Source organism: Zootoca vivipara, chromosome 15 (genome assembly GCF_963506605.1).
Source record: "Zootoca vivipara chromosome 15, rZooViv1.1, whole genome shotgun sequence".
NCBI classification, from domain to species: Eukaryota; Metazoa; Chordata; class Lepidosauria; order Squamata; family Lacertidae; genus Zootoca; species Zootoca vivipara.
Genome location: NC_083290.1, coordinates 35338470 through 35362070, shown reverse-complemented (window position 1 = coordinate 35362070; position 23601 = coordinate 35338470). Strand labels below are relative to the sequence as shown.

Sequence of the window (23601 nt, the reverse complement as noted above, 5' to 3'; positions counted from 1 at the left end):
CTGCTTCTTTCCATACGTGAATAAATTTCTATACAATTTAGGTTGTTCTGTCCCTACCATTAAAATAATCAGGTGGCAAAGTCTTTTGTGACCGAGACACAGCCAGTCAAAGGCAACAGTGTTCTTTATCTGTAGTTAAAGTAGGCTACTGTTGTGCTGGGTATTATAGCTGTATCTCTGCTTTTATAATACTGTTTTGTTGTTTTTTATGCAAATAAATAAGCACTCACACACACAAGCAAGCTGTGGCCCAGATGGGATAGGGATCAGGTCACTTCCTATTAATTAATTTGTTTGATTTGAAACCTGTCCTCCGGCAAGTTTCCAAGCAACTTGAAAAAAAAGTTATGATTTCAAAAAACTAAAGCAAAACAAGAACATTAACACATCCTGACATAAAAGCAGCGAGTAGAATTAAAGCAAGCGCAATTTTTCAGTGAGCACTGTTTATATACCCGAAGATTTTATTGTTGTTGTTGTTGGAAGAACCAGCTCTAAGATTTTGTTGTTGCAGAAAGAAGAGGCATTTTAATTTTTGGCACAGCAGCTTTAATCGGAAGAACACGAGGCCGCTTACGGAACAGGGAAATTTCTCGCTTAAGCAACAACATCTGTGCTTCTTCCAAAAAAAGTCTCAATGATCCAAACTCTGCCTGATCTGACCATCTCTGCCCACCCAAAAAAGTTGTTTTCCATATATATATATATATATATATATATATATATATATATATATATATATATATATGAGAGAGAGAGAGAGAGAGAGAGAGAGAGAGAGAGAGAGAGAGAGAGAGAGAGAGACTCTATTAGTCCAGTTTGCACCTAGCGCTAAGCTATGGCTTGGCACAAACAAGCAAACATTCTGCTGCTCTGCTGTGCTGAACAGAGCCATCGTTGGGCTTAGTGTGTCAACCCACTAGGGGCATAGGAAGGGAGGTGCGGGGTGTGTGAGCCGCCCTGGGTGTCATCCCTGAGGGGGTGACAAAATGGCACACCGTGGGGGGCAGCACTTACCGCGGGGTCTGGCCTGCAGTACACCCGAGCCATGCGTCTCTTCTGGGAATGATGCGGTGGCTCGGGGCCCCGCACTGCCCAAAACGGCAGCGTGGGGCTTGTGGACTCTGTGGGCAGCTCACTGCGGTGTCGGAGCTGCTAGCTACGCCCCTGTGCCCCACCCCAGGCTCGTGGCTTAGTTTTCTCCAGATGAAACACAAGCTGCTAACCAAAGTTTCCCCGACTGTATCCATTTGCTAAGTAAGCCAATGCAATGCCTTTGAAGACCAATTCAATAAATAAAAACCAATCCACCAAGGGGGGGAGTAGCACCCTCCAAATTCTCCCGCAGCTGCCCTTTTCAGGATTCGCATGCCAAGTCAAGCTTGTACGGAAGCAAGAGAATACTTACCGCAGTGTCCTCTGCAAGATAGTGCTCAGGGATGGGGATATGGTGGTTGGGGACTTTGTGCGGTACCCATTTCCTCTCTTCTGCAGCCCAGAGGACGCTGTTGAGATCAGGGAAGTTCTCAAAGATATCATACCCTTCCTCACTCCAGTGGCCCAGGGCCCAGTTCCCCAGCTCAGAGCCCTGCAAAGAGAAAGAGGATGTGGTCTCGCGGTTATTCACACTGGGGACAGAAACCATAGGTTTGCTTTTCAGGTAGCCTAAATCACAACTAGGCTTTCAAGTGTTTGCTTGGTACCACTGTCCTCTGGTGAGTATGATGAACAACCGGCATTCCTCCAGCCTTGGAGCTGCAGGGATGGGAGTGGCTTGTTTTGGCAGTGGCATAGTGATATTTGCCTCTTCCCCAGCTGCACTGGGTAGAATGGAAGTCTGGGGGTTGTTTGGTCAATTTGCTGCAGAAGTTTGATATTTAACTTTTTTTTTCATTTTTCCAGCAACAACACTGAGTCCAAACTGACTCACAGTATTAACATTAGCATTAAAGAATTAGCTAACGTTTTAGTCTATATTCATATAAAAAACACACAATAGGGTGTAAATGAGGAAAACACAAACATATTGAGCAAACAATTAATACTGTTCAGTACAAACTGCTGCAGAACAACAGTAACCAGATCCTACCCACCACCATCTTTGGTTTGGCTAGCAAGGCCAGGCTAGTAAAACACTGCGAATCCCTTGTCAGAAGACTTAGATTACTTACACACACACACACACACACACACACACACACACACACACACACACACACACACTTTTATTCAATCTAACCCCCTTCCCCGCTCCAGCCCTTACTTCTCTTCCCTCTCTTTAGAGTTGGGATGGGGGGTAAATTAAATTAAATTAAATTAAATTTACATTCAATGGCAAATGTACCCAATTTGCACTTTCTGAAACAAGATGCAAACCTGTCAAAATTCACACTTCTCTGAATTTGGCAGCGCAGTTCTCCAGCCAGGTAATGTGTACAAAAATGCATGCACTAGTATAAAGTGTGCATATAAATGCATATACATGTGAAATTGACACACAAAATGCATTATAATTTTTTTTAAGTCGCCTTGCAAAAATGTGTGTACAATAGGCAAACGTTCATTCAGAAAAGTGTGTATCAGAAGAAAATCACCCTAAAATGAAATTGAATTTTCACGACATTTTTTTTTAAAAGTCGCAAACTGAAGTGGAAATGTGGAAAACAAAGCTTGAGCTGGAAAAATAAGAAATCGAGAGAAATCGAGAGAAACCATTCCTACTTCAGTCTCTCCATCCACATTGCAAAGCCTGATCCCATCCAGACTTACCATCTGGCTGGCAATCTCATAGCCATCGGGGTTGAGTGAGGGGACGAGGTGAATGCGGGTCTCCGTCACCAGGTTCCGCACACGAGGGTTCCCATCCTTGTATTCCTTGCACATAAACTGCATCAACATGAGCAGCAGCTCCCGACCCAGCACCTCATTGCCGTGGATTCCTGCTGTGTAGCGGAACTCTGGCTCTCCTGCAAGAAGCCAAGGAAGGAGGCAGGTTTGCCATGCTGCTCCATTAGAAAAGGCTCACCTAAGCAAGGCCCCTTCCATACTCTGAAGTTGTGGTTCTTAGCTCCAGAGAATCTAGATGATGTTGTTGTCAACCCGTTGCATTCCAACCCGTGTTGTCCTCCCATTCCCCACCCCCCGCACTTAGGGTGGCCCTTTGCGCAAACTCCAGTAGCAGCCTCAAACTCTCTGATATGGACAGGCAAGAACTAGTGAGCTTCTTTGGGGCTGCTGAGTTGTACTCAGGAGAGACCCATTAAAATTAAGGAAGCCAAGTCAGTCATGTCCATTGACTTCCATGAGAAGGACCAGCTTTGGCTACAACCCAAATTATTCATTCATCAATTGATGGACTAAAACTCATACTGTTAATTACTTTAATTTTTTCCCCCATCTGGTGATAGCCCTACTAATACCCTCCCCCTTTTCACACCACCCATATCAGAGGGTGCCAAATTTAAGAAAATAGGGGGGTAAGCCCCACTGCATATAATCGATCACAAGGCAATGCCCATCAATTGGGGGGGCTTGCCCTCTCAAATATTTTATGGGGAGGCTGAAGGGACCTTGGCCCCTAGGAGTTGGCTCCTATGACCAAAATGTTGCCAGTACTCAAGAGAAACCTGGAAGCTGTGAGCATTTGGCCTCTGCTTCAGCCTCGCTCTCGAGGCACTGGAATATTCCATGTTTATAATTGTGTCAGTCAAAATGTTGAATGGCATCCAGAGATGGCAGGCATTCATAAACCTTTTGGGAGTGCTGTTTCCCAGCTCAGAGTATTAAGATGGAGAGTCCAGACAATATACGAAGCTGTCTTACAAAAAGTCCTGGCACAACGGATTTGTTCAAAAATAGTTGTGGGATGGAATAGGAGGTTTGGGGGTTTTTTTTGGTACCAGTATTTATAAAACACTAATGAGATGGCTATGGTAAGCATACTACTACTACTACTACTACTACTAATAATAATAAGCTGAACATCAGGCCCAGACATTGTTATGGAAATGTTGACAAAGGTGAAAGCCAAGCAAATAACCCAAAGCAGTTAAAATAACTCAGGCGTGCTAACCCGACTATATGGAGAGCAGACCTTGTTAAAACAATGTTCTCTTGTTTTCTGGAAGAGAGTCATGATCGAACTAGGTTAACATCATACTCTTACACGGTTCACTCCCAGGGCTTCGTGTGCCAGCAAGTTAACGCTGGGAAATGGAGCATGTCAGCTGATGCATCGACTCAGACTTAGAAAAACATGACTTTGCACTGGGCTTGCAGGGATGTTTGCTCATCTGAATACACTGTACTTGCCCTTGCCTGCCTCAAAGCCTCGGGGCTGTAATGGGCTTTGAGGCAGATCCCAGGAGTCTTTGGGGGGGAGTCATGACTGCTTAAAGTGGTATCACAGTGCCTAAAATGCAGAGTGCAAATGGGGGTCAAAACTGAAATGTGTTGATGGGCACTTTTAGACCATCTAATGGCGTGCATCTCTCACCTAGCTCATGCTCTCCTGGATTGTCAGAGATCTCCATGGCGTAGATCTTAAGTCCTCGGGAACTCTTGCCAATGTTGTAGATACGGGTGATGGAGGGACATTCTTCATTCACCACCTTCATAAGCTGGAGGGAGAGAAAGCATTGCAATTTGCTGACCACTCAACCAACGGTCTTCAGAAGAATGAGGTGAGACTTATTATACATGATGGAGAGACTGGGAAGTTGGGAGTTCAGATTCATAAAAACAGCACCTTTATTTCCGAAATATGTTGTTGTTGTTTTTCATTTGCAAAGAGGACTTCTAAATACAGATGGCACCTCCAGACTGAACATTTTGTGGGAGGGAGTCGAGCACAGACTTGAAAGTTTAGGTTTGCGCAACTGGAGTTGATTAAAGAACTCTGGCACAACTCAGCACAACAAATCCGCTTCAAAAAGAGAGAGACTGACTTTTGTGGTTAGGCACGTTACAGGGAAAGACATTGAAAAGTGTGGGATGAATAAATGATTAATGGGAAGATGAATAGACACCGTGCAACAAACCAGGATGAATACTCATTGGCATATAACCTCCCAGCAAACAAATCAGAACAAATGCTCAGTAAAGGCAGAGCAGCAGTGAAATGGGTAGATAGAGCTCTCAGGAACTCTATTCTGCTTGAGCCGAGCCACTGGGAGCGGTTCTGGGATTGAGTCACTGCCACATTTTCTTCCTTTCTTGCTTATACAGTGGTACCTTGGTTCTCAAACACCTTGGTACTCAAACAACTTGGAACCCAAACACTGCAAAGCCAGAAGTAAGTGGTCCGGTTTGCGACATCTTTCGGAAGCCAAACGTGCTCCATTTTGAGTGCCACACTTCTGTTCTGAGTGTTACGCTGAGGTCTGTCTGTTATTGCTCTTTATTTTGCGTTTTAGTTTTTGCGGCTCTTTTTTGTTTTGTTTTTGTGACTGTGTGGAACCCAGTTCAGCTACTGATTGCTTGATTGCGTGACTGCAGTACATTTTTTATTGCTTTCAATTTATGGATCAATGGTCTCGTTTAGATAGTAAAATTGCTGTTTTAGGGGTTGTTTTTAAAAGTCTGGAACGGATTAATCCATTTTGCATTGCTTTCTATGGGAAACCGTGACTTCGTTTTGAAACAGACCTCCAGAACAGATCAAGTTTGAGAACCAAGGTACCACTGTACCTAACCAAAGCCTCTTGAAAGCAGCAAATGTCAAGGCTGAGGCTCTTCTCCTCACCTGTCTCATGTCCTTGTAGTTGTGATGGCGGAAGTCCAGGTTGTCTACTGATGTCATCACTTCGTTCTGCAGGCTGTAATAGCTGTGGATGCCTGCAAAAAAAGTAAGAGAGGGACTCAAAGGCAGAAATTGATCATTTTATTTATGCTATTATTTAATATATTTATATACGCTGCTTTTTAAATAGAGAAAGCAGCTTAATTAAAATCTGTATGTTTGGTAAGTACCAAAAAAAAGGCAGTTAAAATGTTATTTGTGGAAGTAGGGCTAGCACTGGAGGCAACCCTTCGTTCTTCCCTCCTCCTCCACCTCCTCCTCCTGCCTTCCAGTAATATGGACTCTCTAGTGACTCATGGGTGGCAAACTAAGGCCCGGGGGACGGATGCGGCCCAATCGCCTTCTAAATCCGGCCCGCGGATGGTCCGAGAATCAGCGTGTTTTTACATGAGTAGAATGTGTGCTTTCATAAAATGTGTCTCTGGGTTATTTGTGGGGGCATAGAATTCGTTCATTTCCCCCATCAAAAAATATAGTCCAGCCCCCCACAAGGTCTGAGGGACAGTGGACCAACCCCCTGCTCTAGTCTAGCTCCTGGGTGTTTTGTCAATCCTGGCTACGTTGTTTCTGCTGCATGAAGCTGGCTCCACACAGCGGCGGAGCTTCATGCTCCACCACCGGGGGAGCGGAGAGCAGGCACGCTACCCCCAGTGACGTGGCGCGCATTCTGGGGGCAGCGCGCGCTGTGCGCAATGACGTGGCGCGCGTTTCCGGGCGGGGCGCACGTTTGGGGTGGCGGGGCGGGCAGCGGCGATGGCGCCCCTGGGATTGCGTTGCTCAGGGCGCACCGCCCCCACCGCCCCTATCTTCCTACGCCCCTGGCTCCACAGCCTAATCAATAGTGGCCACCACTTTGTCCCCCAAAACCTTTGCATGTACGTACAGTACTTGGGACATTTTCTTTTTAAAAATCTCCTGGACTTCCAACCTCCCCTTTGTGAGTCCTATTATTAATCATTTCCTCCCGCATCTTTTATGATGGTCCAAATCCTTTACCTCTTCCATTGTGTCCAGAATTCAGCCTTAAACTACAAGTGATATTCTAATCCTACTAACGATTTTAACTGTTTACAATGGTCTTTAAGATAAGGTATAAATTTTCCCCATTCCTTATTAAAATTTTGGTCATCCTGATTTCTGACTCTTCTGGTCATTTTAGTCATTTCGGCGTAGTCCATCAACTTCACCTGCCATTCTTCTCTGGTACTTGGGACAGTTTCCTCCTTGTAATGCTGTTTATCTAGTTTATGTAATGCTATCAGTTTGCATCACTGTGTTTACCATGAGAATGGATTCAACATTGCTTTTTCTTTGTTCCCTTCAGGCAAGGAAGTTTTTCAGAAGCTGCTGTGGTGGCAGCTGGAGGAGGGAGGGGGCCACCAGTGAGAGCTGCATGGGGGAAGCTCACTAAGCTGCTTCTCCTTTCCTCCACCCCAGCCCCCTTGGAACAAGATGATTTGCAACACAGGGCTTACATGCACAGGCCTGCACTTCAATGCTAAATGTCTGAGCGTTGGAGTTTTTTGCCCTGACGCAGGTGGCGCTGTGGATTAAACCACAGAGCCTAGGGCTTGCCGATCAGAAGGTCGGCGGTTGGAATCCCCGCAACGGGGTGCGCTCCCCTTGTTCGGTCCCTGCTCCTGCCAACCTAGCAGTTCAAAAGCACGTCAAAAGCGCAAGTAGATAAATCGGTACCGCTCTGGCAGGAAGGTAAACGGAAGGTAAACGGTGTTTCTGTGCGCTGCTCTGGTTCGCCAGAAGCGGCTTAGTCATGCTGGCCACATGACCCGGAAGCTGTACGTCGGCTCCCTCAGCCAGTAAAGCGAGATGAGCGCAGCAACCCCAGAGTCGTCTGCGACTGGACCTAATGTCCAGGGGTCCCTTTACCTTTATCTTTCCCCACACACAAAACCCAATCTTTAAAGCTAAATCAGAGCAAACATTGATTAAGGTTTCCCGCAGATTGGAGTTTGCTCCGATTGCTCTAGAGAGCGAGTTTTTGTGGGGAAAGCTCTGGACATGGAGCTTTAAATTGTGGGCTGTTCCGGGAAAGAGTGGAGGAAAGTGTGGAAAAGCCATCGGTGTGGCAGAGTTATGAGGGTGCAGGGATTTGATGTGAGAACTGATATCAAAGTTCATCGAGTGACCTTGGACAATTTGGACATTCTTCTACTGATAAAGAAATGGTCTTGTATTCCATGAAACAGGTTTTTGGGTTTGTGTGTCTGAGAGCAAGGACATAGAGCTGACAGGCAGCAGCTGCGCCAGGTCCCAAGTCTTTCCTATTATATTGGACCTTTAAAAAATGAAACAAAACTGGAATATTTCTGAGATTTAACCTGGCACCACTTAAATACAACACATGTACTCTCGCACTGAGCTATGGTTCCCTCGCTTTCTCCAGTGCTTGCTTACTTGAGAGAGGGCAGCCCAGGACTTCCAGTCTCATGCAAAGACTACCGTTCCAAGTCAGTGGGAAGATGCGAATGAAGCGGGCAACCTTTGGCTCTGGAAATTCAGTCATCACTGGCGTGTCCTTGTCAACATTTCCATAGAAAAGCTGCAAAAGAAAGAGAGACAGTTTTAAGTTATAAGAGACAAGAAACACCTGTGGCCAGTTCTGACCAAAAAGACCCAAATGTTACATTTCCCCTATTGCTGTGTGCTTGAGGTTCTCATTTTTCCCCACCCTCTAAGGTCCTCCTGACACAACTCCTTCAATACCAGGTAAGTCCGGTTAAATCCAGTCAAAGGTGACAATGGGGTTGCGGCGCTCATCTCAATCTCAGGCCGAGGGAGTCGGTGTTTGTCCACAGACAGCTTTGTATACCTATACTATGCTGTATACCTTCCTGCCACAGCAGCACCTATTTATCTATTTGCACTGGCGTGCTTTCAAACTGCTAGGTTGGCAAGAGCTGGGAGAGAACAATGGGAGCTCACTCCGTCTCGGGGATTCAAACCGCCAACCTTCTGATAGGCAAGCCTAAGAGGCTCAGTGGTTTAGACCACAGCGCCACCCGCGTCCTTGAATACTACCTATGCTTAATGCAGAGCAGCGAGAAAGTAGGCTGGTGGTAGATCCCTGAGTGATTTGATGCTGAGAAGCAAGGCCTATTATTTATTGTTGTTGTTGTTGTTATTGCATTTTTATTAGGTTTTTCCAATGTTGTTGTTTCCTGTAAATTATTATTATTTATTATTATAGTAGGTAAAGGTAAAGGGACCCCTGACCATTAGGTCCAGTCGTGACCGACTCTGGGGTTGCACGCTCATCTTGCATTATTGGCCGAGGGGGCCGGCGTATAGCTTCCAGGTCATGTGACCAGCATGACAAAGCCGCTTCTGGCAAACCAGAGCAGCACACGGAAACGCCGTTTACCTTCCCGCTATAGCGGTTCCTATTTATCTACTTGCACTTTGATGTGCTTTCAAACTGCTAGGTGGGCAGGAGCTGGGACCGAGCAACGGGAGCTCACCCCGTCGCAGGGATTCGAACCGCCGACCTTCTGATCAGCAAGCCCTAGGCTCTGTGGTTTAGCCCACAGCGCCACCTGGGTCCCATTATAGTAGAGGAATCCATAAACATATAAATACAAGCGTGGGTGTGTGGATTTAACTTTTACCCTACCTGCCCATATGTTCTCAGCCCCCATAATTCCAAAATTCTAAGCATCAAAGCGGATCCCTGCCACTCATTTCACACCAGCCAAACCCTGATCCATGAACAGCATGTATTTTATTCTGTGAACCGCCCTGAGATCTTATGATGAAGGACGGTGTAGAAATGTAATAAATAAATAAACCGAATCCTTGTGGGCCGCTCACAATACCCCAGAGGAAAGTCTCAAGCGACAAAACACTGATAAAGCACTGAGGGGACTTTTCCAACGGGCCACGTACCATTTCCTCGTATCCATTGCTGTATATGAGCCAGTTCATGCTGTCATTGCTGAAGCCCACATGGAAGGTGGTGACGAAGTCATCGCTGTTGAAGAAAAAAGACAAAAGAATGAAGGAAAGCGGTAGCTAAGCCGCCTTCCAGGTGTAGTATTCAAATTTCCGTTTTTTAAAAAAAGCACAATTCTTATCCTAATGAAGGAAGCACGTGGGTAAGAAAGTAAGAAGTCTGCTAAACTATGCAAAATGACTGCTTTATAATACGCAACTCTCAGCATCCAGTTTTTTAACCATAGATTATTTTTTTTTTGAGGGGTGGGGATCCTAGTGAAGAATAAACAAAGTCTTCCCTTCTTCCATTTGTACCTATTGATTTGGACTGGGATCCTCACCCCTAAAATAAAATAAAATATTGTGGTTAAAAAGCTGGATGCTGATCCTTTGATTGCCCAAACCATAGGGATGGTTTCTCTCATTTGACATCTACAACATGCATCTAAAGCACATGGCTTCCCTCAAAGAATCCTGGAAAGTGTAGTTTGTGAAGGGTGCTGGAAACTGTGGCTCTGGGGGTAAACTACAGTTCCCAGGATTCTTAGGGAGAAGCCATGTGCTTTAGAGGTATAGTGTAGGCCAGTGTTTCTCAACCAGTGTGCCTCCAGATGTTTTGGGACTACAACTCCCATCATCCCTAGCTAGCAAGACCAGTGGTCAGGAATGATGGGAGTTGTAGTCCCAAAACATCTGGAGGCACACTGGTTGAGAAACACTGGTGTAGGCGTGCGACCTCTGTTTCTCATACTGCCTATCTTAAATTCAGTTCTCCATATTTCCACATCACTTGCTTGCGGTTCTTTTTAAGAAGTCCTCATGAGAATTCAGCAGCATTTTGGTAAGAATTTCTTCTAAAATACATAATTTTAATGGAATTTTGCTGAACATACCCACTTTTGCAAAGTATATTTTCCCCAACAAAGTGCATTTCTGCATGCAGTTTTCACCAATGCCTGCATTTTTATGCACACTTGGCTGGAGAACCGCACTTCAACATTTGGAGAAGTGCGGCTTTTGAAGGCTAGCAGCATTTCAGTTCACAGGCCATTTAGGAATGTGCAAATTCGGCCGGTTTGCCTTTAATCCGAATCGAAATTCTCCCCCTTCCCTACCCATACGTACTGGATGAGAGAATCACGGCCCTGGGTTATGACTCCTGTGAACTTGGTGGTTCTCCTGGTGTCCACCTGAATCCACTGCACACGGCTGTCATCTTCTGCACACCAAGCGCCATCAAAAAAATCATCCTCATTCGATCCTGCCTGTAAAGGAAGGGGAGGCAGAAAGGAGAAGAGAAGGAGGAAGCAATATTGCTAATGACCTTATTCCCATTTTGTGGGCCACTTTGCTGGGTTGGTAGCAGAAAGGCGGCATGCAAATAAATACATCTATCTATCTATCTATCTATCTATCTATCTATCTATCTTATACTGTAAAGATCCGGATGTGGGGTCAGGCTTGGGGCCCTCCAGCTTCTCTGTTTAGCTCTTGAAACTCTCCCCAGGTCAAACCCCTCACTTGCCCTGTGTTCGCACAACAAGTGTTTTTACCTGGCTGGAAGGTCTCATTGAACTCTTGATAATAGGTAAAAGGTAAAGGACCCTGGACGGTTAAGTCCAGTCAAAGGCAACTATGGGGTTGCAGCGCTCATCTTGCTTTCAGGCCGAGGGAGCCGGCGTTTGTCCACAGACAGCTTTCTATGTCATGTGGCCAGCAAGACTAAACCACTTCTGGTGCAACTGAACATTGTGACGGAAGCCAGAGCACAAAGAAATGCTGTTTACCTTCTTCCTGCAGCGGTACCTACTTATCTACCTGCACTGGTATGCTTTCGAACTGCTAGGTTGGCAGGAGCTGGGACCATAGCTGTCAAGTTCTCCCTTTTTTTAAGGGAAATTCCCTCATGCTGAATAGGCTTCCTCACAAGAAAAGGGAAAACTTGACAGCTATGGCTAGGACAGAGCAATGGGAGCTCACCCCATTGCGGGGATTTGAACCGCCGACCTCCTGATCGGCAAGCCTCAGTGGAGTCTCAGTGGTTTGGACCACAGCGCCACCCGCATCTGATAATACCACTTGACTGGATGGAGGATAGAGGAGTGTGTTCAAATATGTGTAAAAGCCAGCCTACTGTATAGAGGTAACAATTTGCATTTGGTGCTCTGCCAAAATTGGCTGCTGGCCCCACCCAACCACTGACATGTGGCACTTAGAAGGTTAGCCAGAATGGAACGTGGTCCTCTGGTTGCCCACCCCTGTTGCACGGTGCCGAGTTGAGTTCATTGCACGGTGTCATTGTTGAGTTTATAATGATAAATAAAATAACAACAAAGCAATAATAGTGCTTGTGAACCATCATTTCACATTCAACCATTCAAGAACAGGATAGTGGCCACTCCTGGAACAATGCCATTACCTGCATGTTGAGGCGCCCACGGTGGGCTGCTAAGCCATGACGCAGCATGGAGGATGATAAAATCTGATCGTCCTCAATTCGATGGGATTCCATCCCAATGGGAGGGCATTCTGCAAGGAGGAACAGGCAGGGCAGTTCACTTATTATTGTTGTTGTTGTTGTTATTATTGACTGGGAGCAGCCGCCGAGACCACATAACACCGGTCTTGAAAGATCTACATTGGCTCCCAGTACGTTTCCGAGCACAATTCAAAGTGTTGGTGCTGACCTTTAAAGCCCTAAATGGCCTCGGTCCAGTATACCTGAAGGAGCGTCTCCACCTCCATCATTCTGCCCGGACACTGAGGTCCAGCACCGAGGGCCTTCTGGCGGTTCCCTCATTGCGAGAAGCCAAATTGCAGGGAACTAGGCAGAGGGCCTTCTCGGTGGTGGCGCCTGCCCTGTGGAACGCCCTCCCAACAGGTGTCAAAGAGGAAAACAACTACCAGACTTTTAGAAGACATCTGAAGGCAGCCCTGTTCAGGGAGGCTTTTAATGTTTAATAGATTACCGTGTTTTATTTTTCTGTTGGAAGCCGCCCAGAGTGGCTGGGGAAACCCAGCCAGATTGGCGGGGTATAAATAATAAATTATTATTATTATTGTTATTGTTATTAAATTTGTATTCCACCCTACATCCGTAGATCTCTGGGTGGTTCACAGCATAAAAATGCATGATAAAAGCACAAAATACATAACAACAAGGACAAATAAACACACACACACACACACACACACACACACACACACACACACACACACCAATATCCCCCCTCCATGCACCCCCACAGATATAGATCTGTCACTTGACGACTGTAGCAAGAAGCAACAAAACGATCACCACATACTACTCTGGCTGCCAGTTTGTTTTTAGGCTTAATTTAAGGTGCCCGCAATAGTGCTTAAAGCCCTAAACCACTTATGCACCAATCCACTGAAAGACCACCCCCTTCCCCAGTGTCCCACTCAGATGTTAAGATCAGAAGAGGGGGCCTTCTTGGTAGGGCAACCATCCTCAGAGCCTCAGAGTGTTGGTGACCAAGGAGTGGGCATTCTCTGTGGTAGCCCAAAGTTGTGAAATTTCCTCCCCACAGCAGTGCATCACTCCAGAGCTTTCATCATAGGCTGAAGACACAAGCCTTTGACACTTGAGATATCTAAATTTTAGGACCAATTCTGGTTGTATTTGTGATCTCTTCTGAACTGTTTTTAATGCTGTATTGTATATTGCGGCAAGCCACCCTGAGATCCTCTGCTGTAAGACAGGTAATAAATCTAGCTATCATCACCATCACCACCACAGACAGCTTTCATGCCAGTTCATGGCATTTGCCATCCTCTCATGCGACCTTCAGGTGCTATCATGTTCCCCCACCCCAGTCTTCTCTTCTCCAGGCTAAATATACCCAAGTTGCTACCACAAATGCAAGTGAGAGTGGGCAGGTTATGTATTCAAGAGAGAGTCATCAAGTGACAAGATATTGAGCAATGAACATCTCATGCTCCAAAATTCCACAAAAGCAGTTCACTATGATTCAATATTACTATTTAAAGGACCGTTAGGTCCAGTCACTGACGACTCTGGGGTTGCGGGGCTCATCTCGCTCTATAGGCCGAGGGAGCAGGCGTTTGTCCACAGATAGCTTCCACGTCACGGCCAGCATGACTAAGCCGCTTCTGGCAAACCAGAGCAGTGCACGGAAATGCCGTTTATCTTACCGCCAGAGCGATACCTATTTATCTGCTTGCACTTTGACGTGCTTTTGAACTGCTAGGTTGGCAGGAGCTGGGACCGAACAACGGGAGCTCACCCCATCATGGGGATTTGAACCGCCGACCTTCTGATCAGCAAGCCCTAGGCTCTGTGGTTTAGACCACAGCGCCACCCGCGTCCCTCCCAATATTACTCTTACCTACACACTTATGGGCATTATCAGATCAAGGATAACTGCCTGAGCAAATAATCCTCAGCTGTTCAGCCTAACCAATGCATTTTAACCTTTTTAAAAATCCCACTCACTTATTTTTTCTTCTGGAGTCCACTCGTCCTCATCTGTCTCCCATTTTTTCCCTCCTGTTTTCTTTGGCTTCCCTGTACATGAAGAAGAAACAGGGGTCAAAGTTTAGGGAGGAAATGTCTGGGGATAAAAAAAAAAAACCATATGGGGGAATACGAAAAGAAATTGTTTGGCAATGGCCATCGCTGAGAAAATCTCTCAAAACTTATAAGGAACAGAAAAAAATAGATAAATTTTACACACCATGGTGGCTATTCAATGAAACTGTTCTCAAACGCTTACAGATTGCATTGTATTGCAATTTGAATACTGACTGAGGAATTCTATGGAATTCAAACCGTAGCGCAATAAAATACAATACGTAAGAAATAAAAGAAGCAAATGTAATGAAATTAAAAAATCATATGGCACATTCCAATTGTTACAACCTGCAGGGGGGGAATCATTAAGTGATCCACCATGATTCTCAGCAGCGGGAGATGAAGGCTAGCAACATCAACCCTACCATATGGAAATCCCTTGAAGTGCCTGAAGACAGTCGGGTTGTGCATCCCTAGCAGTGACTAGAGCAGGAATAACTAGTGGAAGGAGCACAGAGGAAAAGAAGCGCCACGGTGCATCTGCAGCAGCACAACCGGACGCCTTCATCTGCCCCAGCTGCAACGAAACATGTCTCTCCCATATCGGTTCTACAGCCACAGCAGGCACTGTAATTCTCCAACAGTTTGACTTCACCTCCAAAGGTGCACTTCTCCATTGTTTCCTGAGGCAGATGGATGCCAACAACAGCAATACGGAGGGAGGGGAGTTTGGGAACCACTGTATTAGATCACTCACGTCAACAAATAAGGGACTTTAAAAGACCCTTGATTAGAATGTGTTGTCCACTGAACCTTAGCCACCAATGTCAATGTGTTGGTAACTCACTGACAGGCCTGGGTGATATATCGATGAGGAGCGGGTTGTGATGTCAGTTTCACTCAGCGGTATATCGCTGGTGAAACCGCCACCGCTCCTGAGTCCCTCTGCTAGCAGCATCCTTTCCCTACCTCCCTGTATTGGTGCAGATCTCCACCTTTGAGATTACCCACCTTTCCGTTCTTTGCTTTTCTCCTCTGTCCATTTGTCTTCCTCTGCATCCCCGTCCTCCTCCTCTTCCTTGCTGCTGCCGACACCCTTTTTTGGCTTCTCTGAAGCACAGCAAAGAGAAGCAGAGTTATTGTCATCAGGACAAACCTCTTGGTGTTATTATGGACAGCGCAGTGCAAGCACGCTGGCGGGAACGAACTGTCAGGTGGGCTAAGTGGCAAATGTGTGTTCCTACAGAAGTGCAGAAATAGTGGCTCATGCACTATGGGGAGGCAGGAGCTCAGGTGGTGCAGTGTTTGATTACACAGGGCAATCTGGTAGGAAGAATCAGAGCTGCCCAGCATGAGATCTGCTATACCTTGGGGGAAAGCATGCAAATCAAGCAAACAATAAACCCTCTCCTGTTTAAATTGAAAGTGGGGAACCTTGAGCCCAGGGGCCAAATGTGCCCCTTCAGATTTCTCTAGCTGGCCTTCAGAAACCTGCCCCAGGAACCACCCCCACCCCCCAGTGTTTTTGCCCTGCTGGAATGTGTCCTTGAACTCTGATGGGAGGCTAGATGTGGGACAGAGCATGTAGAAGCCAGCCAACTGTGTAAAGATGAAATGTCTGTTTGTTGTGTCAGGGTGGTTGTGACTATTCTAGAGTAACGACCTTCCACATGCTTGTCTTTCGGAAGCTTTTATTAGTGCACATTATTTACAGTGTAACGAACTGCTGGTTTCATGTCTACTCGCTCGAGTCAGATTCCTGCACTGCCCCCCTCCGTGTTCTAGACCAACATAAAAGCCTTGGAACTGAGAAGCGCCTCCCTTTCCTCCTCCTCCTCAATTCCGGCGTCGGGGGGAAAGGTCTCCGGTCTGACTGATTCCTGTCCTCTCTTTCCCCCTTCCTCTCTCCCTGCCTATGGAGCGGGGGCTCTTGAATGTTGCCAGCGCCCTGGCACTCTCTTTCCGTTTCCTGACTCCCCCCCTCAGACCCTTCGCTCTCATGACTGCTGGGAGACGAGCTGCTTCGGATGAGGGGGGGGCTGTTCTCTGTAAGTCCTCCCCATTACAGTTGCTCTATCCATTTTTGCCTTTCTGCCACTGCCAAAGGCCCCTTGGAACGTTATATATGAAGGGAATGTGGCCCTTGGGCAACAAAAATAGTTTCACACCCAGTCTCAATACTCCCCTCCGTCTGCTGTCTCCTTACTTGGTTGGAGTTTCTCTTCATCCGTCTCCATCTCATCTTCCTCCTCTTTTTTGCTGGGGATTTTTTTGGGTTTCTGGGGTGGAAGACCATAATCCACTATGGGGAGGTGGAATAAGGATTAGTGAGGTGGGAGCACAGCTCCCAATGCAGGTTTCTCCCCAGAGGCACCAGCCTTCACAACCGTTTTAATACTTACCATCTCCATAATCCGGCAGCTCTAGCCCATCTTCGTAATGACTCTCGAAAGGGGGGGTGGGCGGCTCCTCAGGTTTCTCTACTGAGCAAAACAGATATGCCAGTAAAACTCTCGTGCCCTTATCATAGCCCAACTGCCCAAAGGTCCTAGGGATGAGGGCATGGAAGCTCATTGGCAATCCCCACATTTACTGCTGATGCCCCATAATTGCTGCCAATGGCTCCTAAAATGTAATGTTCAGATTCATACAAATGTATGGTCGATAAGTGGGCACAAGAGGCAGGGCCTTTTCTGTAGCAGCCCCTTTACCAGATTTCTTCAGATGTTGTTGGACTACAACTCCCATCACCCTGGCCGGGGATGAAGGGAGCTGTAATCTGACCTAGAGTATGGAAAGTCTTTTGGTGCCATCAGAGCCCAGGGCCAGCCCCGCCTTGCGACAGATCGGAAGGATCTGCACTGGCAGCGAGGCTGTAAAAATAAAAGACCACACTAGGTTTGTGAACCGTGTTCTAAAGCTTTGTAAGCTAAAGTTCACTAAAACAGGGGAAGCAGAGTTTAAGGTACAAAAGTTACAGATAGTTCCCTTTGGAGCAAAGTATGGTCAAATAAAACTCTATCCATTTCTCCGGACTTAAACAGACCCTCAATATTCCTGACTCCCAGAAGAATCTTACTCTCGAGCAGCAGCTCTGTATCCTTCATGAGCACACCTGATCTAGCCACCCCCGAAGCAAATGTCCCTATCGTACTGGTCTAAAATCAGATCTCAATATGCCGTTACCTGTAGTGGGCAAAGCCACAGCAGGTGCTCATTATGCTGCAAAATTTGGTCAGAAGGCTAGTTTCTCCAGGCAAAATAACCTTATGTTGCCTTATTAGGACTTACTGAAATAGTCTGAGTCTTCTTTCCCATGCTCAGTGATTTATGCTTTCACTCAAAAACTGAATTAAATCACACCAAAAGGCAAAATAAGGGAAAACAGGAATCCACAATGTACCACCAGCAGGTGCCATGGGCAAATCAGAATGTGCCACCTGCTTAGATCTGACTTCCTTGCAGTCTTGTTGGCTGTGTTCATGCATAAGACTAAGCCATAGTTTGCTCAACCAAATGTCATTGGTTTGAAGTTCCAGACTCATTCCAACAGACTAATCGGTTTCTTTTCTGCATATGTAACTACGGCACAGAGGAAAAGTAAGTGAGGGTATGCCCTAAGCCACCGGTTTGGCTTAGCATTACTTCTGAACTAACGAAGGCTAATGAGTTATCCCTGATGATCCCATAGAAGTTTGTCTCACTAAAGGCTGGGAAGAAATGAGTTTCTAAGCACCAAATCTGGCAGGCCAGAAATCTGACAGGAGGCAGACCTCCGGCACATACCAGAAAGAAAAAAGGGATTCCCCAGTCTGAAGCTTCAGATTGTTTCATCTGCTGCCTTTATTCCCTTGGAATGCTTTCCATTTCTTTCCCTCCTCACCCTGCCTCCTTCATTCCCTGCCCCCAACCTCCCAATCTCCCTCTATTTTCCAACATCCTGGCAAAACAGAAGCAAGCCAAAGGAAACGAACTGCATACTTGGCGTCTCCTCCTCCTCCGTCTCCAACCTCGGTCTCTCAGGTTTCTTTTTCTTAGGTGGTTTGCTGGGTTTGTGCTGACGGCGGACGTATTCAACTGCAGGGGAGAAGGAAGAGGGTTTTGTCACTCGGGAAGAGTCTGGGGGTGTTTCCTCTCACCCCGATGGTCCTTTTGTCTTCGAAGAGGGCTTCTCAGCATAGTGAGCAGGGTAGGGTGGTCTCGATGCGCAGGGATGAGCAACCCATGGGCTGCCTATTTACCACGAGCCCAGCCATGGTCACGGATGATGGGAGTTGTAGTCCAGCATCATCTGGTTCCCCATCCCTGTCCTATAGGAAGATGAGACATCAAGCAGGAGTGGGGGAGGTGGAATTGCTCTATCTGGTGCAGTGGGAATGTAGTCCATGGACAACGTAATTGTGACTTCAGGGTTTTCCAATCTTTTAATAATGTGGACGCCCTCATACAGCTGATCCACTGCTCCGCTTGCAAAGGAATAATCAGGAGCTCACAGAGCGGTGCATACTCTGGTTATCTCCCGTTTGTACTACTGCAATGCGCTCTATGTGGGGCTACCTTTGAAGGTGCCCTGGAAACTACAACTGATCCAGAATGGAGCAGCTAGACTGGTGACTGGGAGCGGCTGCCGAGACCATATGACACTGGTCCTGAAAGAGCTACATTGGCTCCCAGTATGTTTCCGAGCATATTTCAAAGTGTTGGTGCTGACCTTTAAAGCCCTAAATGGCCTCGGCCCAGTATACCTGAAGGAGCGTCTCCACCCCCATCATTCTGCCCAGACACTGAGGTCCAGCTCCGAGGGCCTTCTGGTGGTTCCCTCCCTGCGAGAAGTGAGGTTACAGGAAACCAGGCAGAGGGCCTTCTCAGTAGTGGCGCCTGCCCTGTGGAACGCCCTCCCGTTAGATGTCAAGGAAATAAGCAACTATCTGACTTTTAGAAGACATCTGAAGGCAACCCGTATCGGTAAATTTTTAATATCTAATGTTTTACAATTTTTTATTTGATGTAAGCTGCCCAGAGTGGCTGGGGAAACCCAGCCAGATGAGTGGGGTATAAATAATTAAATTATTATTATTATTATTATTATTATTATTATTATTATTATTATTATTAAGCTCTACCAGTTATACCTTTGTAGCCACATCTTTACCTGCCCCACACCTGATGTCACAGGTGTAGAGCAGGTTGGCATGGCTTGGGGGAAATGGCCCCTTGGGGGGGGAATTGAACCTGTGCTAAGCATAATTAGATCTGATGGCCAGCGGTTTCCCACTACCCACCCCCACCCTGCCTGGCTGAAGGCATGCTTTGAATTTCATCTATGGTTTATGAAAATGAGGAATAGGGTTATTTCTGCATACCGGTTGCCTCATGCTCAATATGAAGTGGTGGGTGGTATGGAGAGTGGCCGGCCCTACCATGAGGCAGAATCAGGCACTCACTTCAGGAGGCAAGTGATAAAGTGTGGGGAGTAGCTCTGGGCACCGTAAGCCAGCCTACTCTACTCAGAAATGTGATGTAGAAAGTGTCGAAGTATGGCCAGCCTTGCTGGTTATTGCACATGGAAATGGGGGTAGGTGCCATTTTGTGCACAGCCAAGGGCGTACCCACCATGCGGCAAGTTAGGGCAGCTGCCCTACTCTAGAAGCAGGGCTGGTGGGCAGAGGCGGAGCACAGCCCGGCGGAGTGCGAGTTCGCCATTCCCGCCGCACCGTGCCGCACCCTCCCTCCAGCTCCCCGGCGCGCCCTCAGGCAAGGCCAAGCGCGGCGGGGAACCAGGGAGCGTGGCGCGGTGGGCGGGAACGCCGAACTCGCGCTCCGCTGGGCTGGGCTCCGCCTCCGCCCACCAGCCCTGCTGCTAGGGAGGGGCACAGCCCGGCGGAGCGCGAGTTCGCCGTTCCCGCCCGCCGCGCTGCGCCCTCCCTCCAGCTCCCCGTCGCGCCCTCTGGCAAGGCCAAGCGCGGCGGGGAACCAGAGAGCGCGGCGCGGCGGGCGGGAACGCTGAACTCGCGCTCCGCTGGGCTGGGCTCCGCCTCCGCCCACCAGCCCTGCTTCTAGGGAGGGGCACAGCCCGGCGGAGCGCGAGTTCGCTGTTCCCGCCCACTTTGTGGCCCCTCCCCTTCCGTGCCTTGGCCCCTCCCCTTGCCCCCCCCTAGTTTTGATCCTGGGTACGCCCATGTGCACAGCCACAGGTAGCAATGACTTTTGCGCTGGCCCTGCATACAAGCCAAACTAGAAGCAACCTTCATCTTGCAGCTCAAGCTTGGACACTGGAAGGGCACCCTGCAACAGGACTGGGGAGGCAGGGAGGAGACTTTAACCCTTTGCTCTCACTGCAATGCCAGTTAGAATCAGACTCTGCTGTTTGCAGGAGAATTGGTGCGTGCCTCTGAATACCAGTTTCTGGGAATCCCAAGTGCGGAAAACGCTGTTGGGCTTGGGTTCTGCTTGTGGGCTTCCCACAGGCACGTGGCTAGCCACTTTGAGAACAGGATGCTGGCCCAAAATGGGCTTTTGGTCTGATCCAGAAGGGATCCTTTAATTCCTAGGTTGTGTTAGAACAATACAGGAGAGCAAAGTAAATGTGAGTGAGGTTGGGATTAAGAGCAGGGCAAATGCAGCCATCACAAAGGGATGGGGGCCAGGTATATCCAAATGAGGTCTTCAGTTTGGAGCAGAGAGAAGCACAGATCAAGCAGGTTTTGAAATGCAGCCCTATTTCAACTGTTTGGGAAACATGGCCGCGGAGGGGAAAGCAGCAATAATTAGAGCAGGGGAAGCAGAATCTGCACCAATCCAGGCTTTGGAAACGCAGGAATTGGCACTGGGAAGAAATACACAGGATCAGTAAATGGAGAGGAGGAAACTCTTTAGAGGCAGCAAAATATCTGATGCAACCTGAATTAATCTGTTGTCCTCCAGATGTTTTGAGTACTTTGTCCAAAATACAGGGCTCCTGGTTGGGGAAGGCTGTTCTAACACATCACTGTGTGTACCAGCACAACCCACATAGTTTGGCTCTTGGTATGTAGTTGCCTCTTTTTCCCACTTCCCCACCTATAGCAATACTGGGAACTGCCTCTAGTTCTGCCCAGACCGTTCTCGGGTGGTAGAGAAATGTGCAGCAAAAATAATTAAAGGTGATGATTAGAGGTGAGAGAACATAAAGTCTCAACTGCACGACCCTCTTATACTAGCTGAATGCGAGAAATGACCACCCAGCCAAGCAGGACAGTTTTTCCGGTTGGCGGTCCTAATGCAGGGCAGCTCTGTTTGCTTTGGCAAAATCCCTCCCATCTGTCAAACATTATGCAGAAAGCACTGGGCAATTTCCACTCACATGGGCCAAAAAGAACCAGAGCACGTGCAGGGGAAAAAAGGGGTTGGGGTGTTTTTTTTTGGTGGGGGGGGGGAGTCTGGGCTGCTGAGCTGTATCCTGTGAATTTCTGCACAAACCTAACAGCTTATCAAGGCAATCCAGCAGCACTAATAAATCATTAAACAAAGGGGAGTGCTGCAACAAAATATTGCCATGTGGAAGTGCTTCTCTAGAGGATTCTAGACATGCCATTCCATTCCCCACACCCCGTCCACGTTTTTTGGTTTTCCATCTGCCCCTTTCCCATTCCAACATTTAAGGAAATTATAATCTCATTGGGCATCCAGGAAGAAGGTTCTATCTCCATGAACTATTTCCAATCTTAAGACCCAAACTAGAAGCACGCAATGTGCATGGGAAAAGCCTTTCGGTGAAAAGGAAAAGAATGCAAAACTTCCTTTTCTTCTGACAGTGGAAATGTGGTCATGCAGACTAAATGTCTAGCCAGTCTTCCTCTTCTGAAGTGCAGACGGAGAGCAGGAAATGGGCCATGTGTTGGGCACCTGAACCCAGGTGTGTGTGCTGCAGGCTGTGAAAGCAGATTGAATGACACTCCCTTTGTGCTCAATCCCAAATATGTAGTTAGTACAGAATTCTGTAGCACAGCTGCTGATAGGAGTGAGAAGCTTTGCTCAGAGACTTGGTTGTCCATTTGCTACCAGGGCAAGACCAAGGTGTTATTATTGGCATTCCTCTCTGAGTTTTGCAGAAGGGAAACCCCCCCCCCCCGCCTCAAATGACAAGCAGAAAATGCAGAGTCAGAGCATTTCACAGCCATAGAAATGGGGAAACAAAGAATTGGCTGCCCCAGAATGATGGTTCCTCACTGCTTAAAAAGGTAAAAAAGATAAAGGACCCCTGGACAGTTAAGTGCAGTCAAAGGCGACTATGGGGTTGCAGCGCTCAACTCACTTTCAGATCAAGGGAGCTGCTGTTTGTCCACAGACAGCTTTCTGGGTCATGTGGCCAGCATGACTAAACCGTTTCTGGTGCAATGGAACACAGTGACGGAAACCAGAGCGCACGGAAATGCCGTTTACCTTCTTGCCACAGTGGTACCTATTTATCTACTTGGACTGGTGTGCTTTCAAACTGCTAGGTTGGCAGGAGCTGGGACAGAGCTAAGGGAGCTCACCCTGTCACAGAGATTCGAAGCACCGACCTTCGGATCAGCAAACCTAAGAGGTTTGGTGGTTCAGACCACAGCGCCACCCTCATCCCTCTCACTGCTTACCCACCCACAACAACAGGGTGCAGCCACCCCCTAAGGAGAGGAACAGTTACTAAATGCAGGTAGGGCAAGTCAGCAGCAACAGCACCGTACAGTCCCCGTAGTCTTCCCGTTCGATCTGCTCATTGTAATCCAGCGTGGGTGGCTCAACCTCTCCAGGGGTCTCTAGATAAAGAGAAGAAGCAGCACAGTCAGTTCCTGATTCTAGGACCTCTCTAGGACATAAGGGCTTTTAAGAGAAAGGGCTGCTTTGATTAAATGAGTCTGAGTCACTTCACAGCTGTGCTCAAGAGCCAAGTCATCCCTCTAAAGTTGCAGCCCATGAAAGACTGTGACCCCCTTCTAAGAATCCCAGATTTCTGCCTGTGCTTCTTATGGTGAGCAAGCTACTCTTGGGAGCCACTAGGAACCTGCAGTTCTGCATGCCAGTGAGTCATTGATTTCAGGAACCCAAGTCTATGAGGGATGTCTGGAAGAGATGGGCATGTTTAGCCTGGAGAAGAGCAGACTAAGTCGGGGGGCATGGGGGCGAACAGGTTAGCTCTCTTCAAACATCCAAAGCATTCTCGTGAAAAAGACAGAGCAGACTCTTCTCCCATGTCTCTTCCAATTCTTTTTTTCAAGGCTGGAGCCAGGGGCGGATGAAGAGGGGGCGGTGGGGGTGGGCTGCCCCGGGTGTCAAC

At 47.5% G+C, this 23601-nt stretch overlaps 1 protein-coding gene across 2 annotated transcripts in view; it reads right to left on the bottom strand.

Moving 5' to 3' along the window:
• The window catches only part of AEBP1 (AE binding protein 1), a 46731-nt gene that overhangs the window by 9364 nt on the left and 13766 nt on the right, over window positions 1–23601 (bottom strand). The window contains exons 5-18 of one of the 2 annotated variants that reach the window (XM_035139151.2): window positions 23012–23083; window positions 18288–18383; window positions 16709–16789; window positions 16513–16608; window positions 15318–15416; window positions 14229–14300; window positions 12171–12280; window positions 10877–11016; window positions 9704–9788; window positions 8216–8360; window positions 5744–5835; window positions 4496–4619; window positions 2770–2966; window positions 1409–1588 (exon numbers count right to left, since the gene is read on the bottom strand). In XM_035139151.2, the coding sequence (XP_034995042.2) occupies window positions 1409–1588; window positions 2770–2966; window positions 4496–4619; window positions 5744–5835; window positions 8216–8360; window positions 9704–9788; window positions 10877–11016; window positions 12171–12280; window positions 14229–14300; window positions 15318–15416; window positions 16513–16608; window positions 16709–16789; window positions 18288–18383; window positions 23012–23083 (1589 nt within the window). The remainder of the gene's footprint in view (window positions 1–1408; window positions 1589–2769; window positions 2967–4495; window positions 4620–5743; window positions 5836–8215; window positions 8361–9703; window positions 9789–10876; window positions 11017–12170; window positions 12281–14228; window positions 14301–15317; window positions 15417–16512; window positions 16609–16708; window positions 16790–18287; window positions 18384–23011; window positions 23084–23601) is intronic. The other variant, XM_035139152.2, reaches the window with a different exon arrangement.